This window comes from Ammospiza caudacuta, chromosome 5, assembly GCF_027887145.1.
Source record: "Ammospiza caudacuta isolate bAmmCau1 chromosome 5, bAmmCau1.pri, whole genome shotgun sequence".
Taxonomy (NCBI): Eukaryota; Metazoa; Chordata; class Aves; order Passeriformes; family Passerellidae; genus Ammospiza; species Ammospiza caudacuta.
The window spans coordinates 26,823,580-26,833,628 of NC_080597.1; the positions used below are offsets into that span (position 1 = coordinate 26,823,580).

Below are 10,049 nucleotides of genomic sequence, written 5' to 3' on the forward strand. Positions count from 1 at the left end.
GCAATGAAATAAACAGCGACCATGTTTCACTTGGGATTGAACAAATGCCTTGAATTCACCCTATTTTTAGTTTGTTTCTCTCTTTTTCCTGAGCTTCAGTTCCACACACTTTCAGTTTGTTTGACCTTTTTACCATTTCTATTACTCATCTCTAGTTTAGTTTTCATTTATTTAAATATTAATGAAAGAATAACAGTTACAAATTATTCTTATTTCTTAAACAAACCACGTAAATGTCTTGAGGTTGAGCAAACAGGGGAAAGCATTCCATACAGCAAAAGATTTACAGAAATTATGGACAGAAAGCCCTTACTTGAGGACTGAATCTGTCTGCTGCTGTCTCACAGAAAAAACCAGCAGGGAAGTACAGAGCTTTTAGAAACAGCTTATGAATTTGCAGCTTGCTAAGTAAATGAATTCTCTGTGTCCCTCATGTGCATACACTAACTCATTCCCCACAAATGCATACATACAGGTCTCTGGTGGAAAGACAGGGAATGTGCAGTCTGCAATGCACATGAACTTTCTCTTTAGAGGAGAAAAGATTTTTCCAATAAGCACAAAATCCCACCCCCTCAGCACCCCTCCTTCCCCTATGTCTGACACTGACTTCAAGGGAGGAGTTGAGCCAATTATCTGTGAGTCCTACAGAAGGAAAATCTGCAATTTGCCAGTAGTTGTGAGAGAGAGAGGGAGAAGGGCAGGGAGGGAAGGCAAAAAGACTTAACTGGCAAATGTAAAGAAAAGCCCCTTTTATCCTAGAGAGAGAATATTTTAAAGCAAATCTCAGACCAGAAGAAAAGAAGCCCGTCGGAAGGGATGAGCCGGGCAAGATCTGGAGAAGCATAGGGTCACCAAAGCCAACTTCCATGCCGACCCTGATCTTTCTGCAGAGGATCTGAGGCAGCACAGAGGCAGGGTGGGCCAGCTGGATGCACCCACTACCCTGCACGAGTAGGTGCTGCTCCTGAAATTCTTTCCCCACAGTAGAGCCTACAAAGTACAACTTGCAAGAAAAGGCAGTGAAAGAGGGAGAGACTCTGCCTCTCCTTTTCTTGAACTGAGCCTGTGAGGAAAAGAGCTCATCTGCCCAAAGGGAAAAACTGCTACCATTCTGAGACTCTTCTTTAGCCTAAGTCCGTTGCCTGATCCAGTACTTACATCCATGGGGGAACGCCCTCTGGAGCCCTGCGGTCCTTCCCAATCCTGCTAAGTTCTTGGAAAATACTGGAGAAGAACTGAGCCCAGAACAAGCAGCGTGGGATCCACAGAACAACAGCCTTTTACAACAGCAGCCACCTCTGATTAAAATTATCAGCTTCATCAGACTGCACCAAGACCCAGGACTGCTCCTCCTGGGAAAGAGAGGTAAGAAATCAGCACGGAGTTTGGGGTGAAAGTAGGAAACAAACATGCCACAGGAGTGATTTCTGGTGTGCATGAAAACGACAAGGGACACTAGCAGTGAGTAAGAACTGACAGGTCTGTTATGCATGTTACAGTTTGTGTCTGTCTTGTCCTTTTTAGCCGGGTGCAATGATTAACACTGGGGCGGCAGAGACACAACCAGCAGCTGAAGACAGAGGAGTGCAAGGGAGGTAGTTCAGAAGTCTGTTCGTGAATGGGGAGTTGTAGGGAGAGCATACACCCTAATGGGAGGGTGGAGAACTAAGGTGCAATAGCTCTGGGTAGGGTGAATAAAGAATATCTACCTTAGGTATCTCCCTACAGGTGCTCAGGCTCAAATTTGTCAGTAGCTCACCGGCATTCAGACAAGTGCTCTCCAGAGCATACAAAAGCAGGTTCATTGTCATTCATTCTGATGCCTGCCTAAAAAAAGAGAAGTGGTGCTTAGCTGGTAGAGGATAACACAGGGAGTCAAGAGAAATGGACTTTAATGCTGATTTTGGACTGTGGTTTCAGCTTTCTCTGGGCAAATGAGCTTTTCCCTTCATTTAGTGTTATTTAGAGATAACATTAATTGCCTGTATTTCTATAACATTTTGAAATCCCTGCACTGTACCAATATAAACTTTCTAACATCAAGCCAGTACATAAAGCAGAAGGTACCACCGAGAATTAATCTATGCTTAAGCATTTAATAAACTGGAAGGAAAAGATGTAGATTAAAACCAGCTGGAGGTTGTTTGTCTCCTCATTCTCTTCTGATTGATTTTTCTTTGCTTAGTACATGAACATGTGGTGTCTCTCCGTTTCCTTTCCACTGTCTTAAATCTTTTTCACTGTATGAGCCCCTGTGCTCCACCCTGCCACTCTTGGGTGTCAAGGCTGAAGCTTCATTTCTTTTTCTGAGGAGGAAAGGAGACAAACTGTATTGAACTAGAGAAAAACTGAACGGAGGGGATAAGAAGAGAAGGCTCAAAACAAAAATGTTAAGCTCCCAGTTCAATGGCATGCTCTGAGTCAGGTTTGCAGCAGAGGTGATGAGTAGCAACTCCACAAATCGAAATGCTGGAAAGCATATTTTACTTTGAGGGAAATGAAATGCAGTTAAGAAAGCACAGGAGTCCTCTTGACTGAATGCCTTGACATGTGGAACAAGGACAGTGTAAAGTGATCAGGTTCCTCAGCATGCATGTTCTGTACAGGACATAAAAGGCATTAGCTCAAAATTCATAACTGCTCTCTCCCAGATGCTTTTGCACTGAATTGTACAGAACTGCTCTCTAGCAGGTGTAAACCACACAATCCACTTGCCCTCATGCAGCTACACCGGTCCATCACGGCCTGGAGAGCTGCCTCACCTCTAGATACTGATCCTGGGTGGTAAAGTAGTTTGTAGCTTTTACAACTCATCTGTTTCCCTGCTCTTCTCTGCCAAATAAATAAGCCTCAGAGAGTGAATATAAGCTTTTTTTTTGTCTGCCCATGGATGCAAAACTGTATTGGAGCGGCTAGGGATAGTGTACATGGCAGTGTTTCAGAGACTGAATATGGTATTTCAGCACTATTGGAGATAGGTCCTGTGGTAAATAGAACACAGAATCCAGTTCAAATACCAGCTGTGCTCCTTGCTGTCATTTCTGCCACAGTAATCCCAACAGTACCATAATTCTGCATGTGTGTGTCCATCCAAAAAAATATGCCATTTTTGTTCTCGCATTTATCTGGCTCTAATATTAGGCTGTCCTGCCCTCTGAATGTAATTCAGAGTATAAGCTACTCCAAGGAGACCATTGCATTTCTTTTGTGCATTAGGTAGGGCTGAATATGCCCTACCTAATTTGTGCTGTAAATTATGGCAATAATAATAAATAGTCATGTTTTGCTGTTTCCTTGGGCTATAGCACAGAGCTTGTAATGATGCTGGATCAGAATTCCAGAGACTTCTTTATTTAGCAGTGACTGTATTTTCACTGCTGCTTTGGTGCTTAGCACATGTTAAACAAAGTAAAATATTTTAAGCTCTTCCCTGAGATAATTGTCAGGTACATAAAAGCTTTGGAGATAAAAGTCACTCAAGGGAAAGATAGGAATCCAGATCTGGACCCAGAAATTATCTTTCTGTGTACATAAAGTACTTGCATTGTAATATTAAATAAACAACACCTAAGTTAAATAAATGGCACAGTGGGAACTTGAATATTCTTTAATAAGAACATAGTAACCAAAATAAACTCAGTCCAAAAGTGTGCCTCCTTTGCTGTAACAGTCAGCTTTCCCCACACAGGGGCTATATTCTTCTTTCATCACACAGTTCATTTGAACTGGTACACTAAAATAGTCTGAGCAGCACTTTTTCTTTCCTACCAAAGTTTCCTGCATCTGAGTGCTATGTCAAAATGCAGTCTCCAGAGTCTCTAGACTCATTTTAGATGTCATGGGTTGGAAACCTTGTCTAATAGCTATTTAAGATGGCTGTCCTTCATCTTTTCTCCTGCTTGTACTTAGCACCCGTGCTTGGCAAAGCACCTGCAACATCTGCATGTATAAAGACTGGAGCTCCTAAAAATAATCAGTGTTTCTGCAGTTCCACCCATTGACAGCCATCCTGCTGCAACAATGATAGTTTGCTTATAGGGAGTTCCCACACTACCAGGCCAAACAGCAGAATTAAAAGCTGTTTTCTAAAAGGTTACTGGAGGCACAGATCTTTGAATTTATCACTAGCCAGTGCTGTTTTGTGGCTCACGCTCCCTGCAGCAGCAATTAATATTGCATGGGGCCAGTCATTTAAAGTTACTGAGATGTCTAGCTTGCACTGATGTTAAGCATGATTCTTGTTTCTGTCTGACTTTTGGCTGATCTCAGAAAATTAGTATTACGCACAGCTCCTATTTAGGCAACCACATGAAGCAATCTAGGTTCTAATGGCAGCTGCAGTGGCTGTAGTATACTGGGGAATCTGACCTCTATGTTTATGTATCTAAATGAGAACCAAGTTCTACTGAAAAATCTGGTAAAATGTGTGACACAGATGGTGGGAAGGAACTTGGTGTCTCAGATGAAGAGCAGCTGATAAATTCAGCCCTTAATGTTTAAATGTGACAGCAAATTATAATTCAAAGCATGTTATTTTCAGTGTAAATGCCTTCATTTTTATACTACTTTAAAAGAAAAGAAAGAGCAACAAAAACAATAAAACAAAACCAAACAAAAACAAAAAAACACTCACTGAAAATGAGACTGGAAAGTTTAAGCATTTCCAGTGAAAAAAATCTCTGTGTGAACCACTGATTGCTCTGCTGTGCAGGACTGTGCTCCAGAGTGCTCTTTGGCAAGCTGGTGGTGAGGAGCTGCCTTATTTTACCCTCTATTTGCTTTGTGATCTTTCCTCCAACTCTGCTATTTCCTCTTTCAGGACCAAGCAATGATGAAGACACTGTCTGGAGGAAACTGCAACCTGAACGTGCCAGCCAAGAACTCGTACCGCATGGTGGTGCTGGGAGCCTCCAGGGTGGGGAAAAGCTCCATCGTCTCTCGCTTCCTCAACGGCCGCTTCGAGGATCAGTACACTCCCACCATCGAGGACTTCCATCGCAAGGTCTACAACATACGGGGAGACATGTATCAGCTGGACATCCTGGACACCTCTGGGAATCACCCTTTCCCTGCCATGAGGAGGCTTTCCATCCTAACAGGTCTGAAAGTCAGGGGGAAGGTCATAAGGACAGACATTAGCTTGAAACGTGTAGCCTGGGGATGGCTGGTTTTTGGGACATAGCTAAAGGGATTGCTTGATTTACTGCAAGATGCATTTCTATAGAGTCATATTTCCTGGCTGGCATTTCCCAGCACTATAAGGAATGCATTAGCCACAGTAGAGAAGTCCAGTGGGTGAAGGTCTAAAATTGAGGTTTTCCCTAATCCATCTACCTTCCCTTCCTGCTTCCTACTTTTACTGATGTCACAAATAAATGGCTGAATGCAATTCTGTGGGTATAAAGAGCAGCAAAGGGCAAATTAAGCATGTTGTTGTAGGACACATACAGTGAAAAATAAATATAAAATGCACAGGAAGGGAATTCTAACCAAGAAAGTCCCAAGGATTTTTTTATTCTGAAAATTTCCAGCCTGATTTCCTTGATTTAATATTCCAGTAGAAGGATAGCTTTACTTTTACCATTTCTCCTTAATCTGCATCTAATCAAATGTGTTTGAAGACAAAAAAAGGGGAAATGGTGGGACCATTTTGCCTCTTCTCACTGTCAAGCCATTCCTGTTTGAGCTAAAATATATTTTTTAATTATAAAAGTGACAGTAGACGTATATTCAGCCACAGCTCACAACACACCTTTCTGGATTCACTATCCACCTTTCTAACTGGCCAGTGAAACATGACATTCACATCTGACAAGGCTAAAATCCATATTCAGTGAGGTCCTAGAACCAGTTTCTGGGATGCAACTGTATGCTTTAGTCCCTGAAAGCTCTCTTAGCACGTTCCACACAAATGTCATTCAACAGCCAATGATTTGCCTTATTTTCTACTTCCTATTCCTATTTCTATTTTCTATTCCTTCTACAAGGAATTGTAAGTCAGGAAATGTCAAGAGGAAATGCCAGGGGATGTGTGTCATTATGTATTATTTTTTCATGGTCTGCTTCTCTTGAGGAAATAGAATGATAGCAGAGCGCACTGAAAAACCTCTCATTCCTGACTTGGGTGTTCAGGAGTGATTAGCCATAAACCTTCAGTTCAGGTGTACCTTCATGTATTGTGTAATCAAAGGGTTAAGGCTGAGTGGCTACCAGCTCTCCACTCTTTCTGGTGTCAGAAGAGGATGTGTTTTACACAGAGATACAAATGAAAGGAAATAAAAAGAAAAGCAGTGCAGCAGAGCTGAGATAGAAACATGTCTACAAAAGAGATAAAAGCAGGCAATAACTTGCAAGCCCAGTACAAACTAGTAATGCAACTGGATATGACTGGAGTAACATCATAACCAAAAGTCTTTTCCATAGTACTATAGAAAGATGTGGGGAGTTAAATGAGAAGAACTAAAGTACAACCGAGTGAATAGGTGCCAAAGGACCAAACAAAAAATATGGGGAGGAGATGGAAATAAAATAATTGCTTTTTAAAAATTTGCTCATCTGAAACTGGTTGTGACCAACAAGCCTTTACAGTATATATATTTTTTTAATTGCAGGGGATGTTTTCATCCTAGTGTTCAGCCTGGACAATAGAGAATCCTTTGATGAGGTCAAGCGACTCCAGAAACAGATCCTTGAGGTCAAATCCTGCCTGAAGAACAAGACAAAGGAATCAGCTGACCTCCCCATGGTCATCTGTGGCAACAAAAATGACCACAGTGAAATCTTCCGCAAGGTACGCACTGACGAAGGTGAGAATCTTGTCTCCAGTGATGAAAACTGTGCTTACTTCGAAGTGTCAGCCAAGAAGAACACCAATGTGGATGAGATGTTTTATGTCCTCTTCAGCATGGCCAAGCTACCTCATGAGATGAGCCCTTCCCTCCACAGGAAAATCTCCATCCAGTATGGTGACGCTTTCCAGCAGAAATCCTTCCGGATGCGCCGAGTCAAGGACATGGATGCCTATGGCATGATCTCTCCCTTCGCTCGCCGGCCAAGTGTCAACAGTGACCTGAAGTACATCAAATCAAAAGTTCTCAGGGAAGGGCAGTCCAGGGAGAGAGAGAAATGCACAGTCCAGTGAAGGAGGCTTGCGCTTCTGTCTGAAGACAACGTCCACGTGCAGTGCCTTAAAGAAAAATGGTCAGTGGAAGCAAAGAACAGGCTCATGGGGTTTATTGAGAAAACCTAACATGGAGAAAGGATAACTTCCTGTGGATTCTGCTGAGTCACAAGTGTAGATAACATCAACCTTGAAGAGGACTGGGAATAATCATACAGCTGAGATACAAGTGCATTTTTTTGTCTTTGTAATGTAGCTTCTCTTCATTACCCTTTTTGTTTGAAAAATAGAGTCCTGAGAAGTGAAGACATTTCAACCTTATCATTACAAAGAAAATAGATCAAAAATGCACAGCATTAACAGTGACCCAGCATGCAGCTCTTGCTAAGAGAGAGAAGGTTATATGTGTGTATGTGTGTGTATCTCTGTGTGCCCAAGTGCACGTGTGCATGCATGTGTGGAGCTCTCCTTTTAAAAAGTGGGACTTATATTTCAAAGAGCAGCAGTCTTAAGTGAGCATTCCCAGATTGGGAGTGGACTCTATATATGGATGCATGACTTTCACTCACTTCTGAGGGCACCTGCATTAAGAATTTGGTTTTATGTTTGTTGGAACAGTTACCATTTGACATTGACATGATTGTTGGTTTGTATTATAGTTTTTTTTGAGATTTGTTGGGGTTTTTTTGTTGTCTGGGGGTGGGTTTTTAGCAAAATCAGATGGCAAGCGCATTTGATATTAAACAGTGTCTGCTTTCTACCAGTGAAAGGTGGTTTTCATCTGTAACACTTTCTAATACATACATTGACTGAAAGTGAAATTATTCTGCAAAAAGCCAATGCATTTGGCTGCTTTGCAAGCCTGGTGTGATGTTGTTTCTCAAAGCAGCCACACCAATTCTGAGTTTCATAATACAAATGCCACTCTTTGCCTTTCTGGCCACTGGACTAATGATTCCTTTCTCTGCCTGTATCAGTTGAGAGTGACCAGGCTTATATATAGAATCAGACCATTTCAGAGGCAGGATTGGATTCTTTTTCAAAAATAAGAACTAAATGGTTATAGGGCCAGCTCCTTCATATTTCTTCTGCTGACATGCTTCTAGTAATTTTGTTCATGGTTTCCCTCACTGTCCAGTAAAGGTTGATCATTCGCACTGCAGAAGTCCTTCAGAACAGAAGTTTTGTCCTGGCTGTTCAAACAGGATTGAACTGACTGGTTAGATAAATCTGGGGCTGTCCACTCATTTCTTTCCTTTCTCAGGCTTCCTTATCTTCAGTTCTCTCCCTGTTCTGTTTCTGGCTCTGTTGTTTGATGAGCTCCTGTTCCCCCACAAAGTCCGATATATTCTCTTAAATGTGAGCTTGCCACTCTTGCTGACTGGAATGAGATGTGTGCACACATATCTGTGGGCAAAGCATGGCTCCGAGACAGTAAACAACAGTAGAATATGTATGTTATAAATACCTCAGAAAGACCTTCAGATATATTGTCCCTCCCTCACCCTCAAGTTCTGTGTTTGGCTGCATCTGCCTTGCTGTGTCCTGGGCAGAGCTGTGAGCTAGTTTGTGCTATAATTTGACAGGAAACCAAGAATTATGATTGTCTGTAAAAGTTAGCCTCTGGGATTCAAAGTCCCATATTCATTTATCAACTCCACCCTTCATTGGTACTGTATTGGTAAAATACACTGTTCTTTTATTCCTGTTGCCAGGGCAGCACCTTTCTGACCACATCTCCCTTCCTATCTATAAATATGTATATGGTTTATGATTAAACCTGATTTATTTATTAGCTGTGTCCTGGTTTGGTTGTTTGGTTGTTTTTGGTTTTTTTTAAATTTCTCCAAGAACGATGAGGAAGGTCCTGTGTTTATGTTGTGCAGGTGAATCTAGGTAAGTGAGTTCTGGATTGAGAGCCCTGATTAGTTCTCCAGTAAGTTCTGGAAGAGCCTTTTATGTCCTCCAGACGCCAGGGGCTACACATTTTCCTGTTTGGAACAGAACTGTGTCTATACCCATATCTATCCATCAATCACCTTTTTGACCACTAACTTATATATACAGATATCCGCAGAGGCAGACAGTTACTTTTCCCTAAGCTGCCTCCAAAATGAGAGAACAACAACTCTCTCCTCCCTGCACAGAGCTGACGTGTTGATCCCTGGTGCAATTTAATGTGGTCTCTGCAGAGACATCACTGTTTATCTCAGCAATCTCTCCAGGTTACCATCTGTACCTCCCACTTCTGTGAGTCCTGGTCCCTCTGAGCACATCCTCACCACCCGACTGACTCCCCACCCAAGTGCCTCAAGGACATGAAGTGGGTTTGAAGTTGGAATGAGAAAGGCATAAATAATGGATATTGATTGGGTTAAGGGACCCTGGAATACTAAATGAGAACTGCTTGCCCTATAGACCATGCACTTCCTTACTGACCCTGCACCTGCTCTCCCAGGCCTGCAGGATAAAGCTGAACTTTTAAAGAGTCTTCAAAATCAAGTCTCTGTCCTTGTCTTATAACACTGACCTTACCATTATTTTCCTTACTTTTCCACACCTCCACAAACACAGTCTTTCCATCTCCACAAAGACACCAGATTTCCACACCCTTCCATCTTCTCCTATTCCTGCCACTTCCACCATGGACACAAAGCCACCCAGCATTGAAAAGCAACATTGCAGTGACAACAGAGGCACCAGTGTAGGGGAGGCTGAAGACCAAAGAGCAGGTGCTCACATATGCCGGATGCCACAGGAATGCCAGTGATCTCCAGCTGCATAGTCCAGCTGGGCCAGCTAATGCTCAAGGTGAGAGGCATCTGAGAAACTGGCTGGGAATGAAGGTGAAGCAGCATTACAGTCACCCACAAAAACAAATGGCAATAAGCAGATAATCTTATTAAAGTAATCCTAGTCTTCTCAT

At 42.3% G+C, this 10,049-nt stretch overlaps 1 protein-coding gene across 1 annotated transcript; it reads left to right on the forward strand.

The window, feature by feature from the left end:
- Window positions 1-721: 721 nt before the first annotated feature.
- Window positions 722-8,852, forward strand: RASD2 (RASD family member 2). The gene is made up of 3 exons (XM_058805548.1): window positions 722-1,368; window positions 4,823-5,102; window positions 6,615-8,852. Exons 2-3 carry the CDS (start codon window positions 4,832-4,834, stop codon window positions 7,142-7,144), a joined length of 801 nt encoding a protein of 266 aa, XP_058661531.1. The 5' UTR covers window positions 722-1,368; window positions 4,823-4,831; the 3' UTR covers window positions 7,145-8,852.
- Window positions 8,853-10,049: the final 1,197 nt, after the last annotated feature.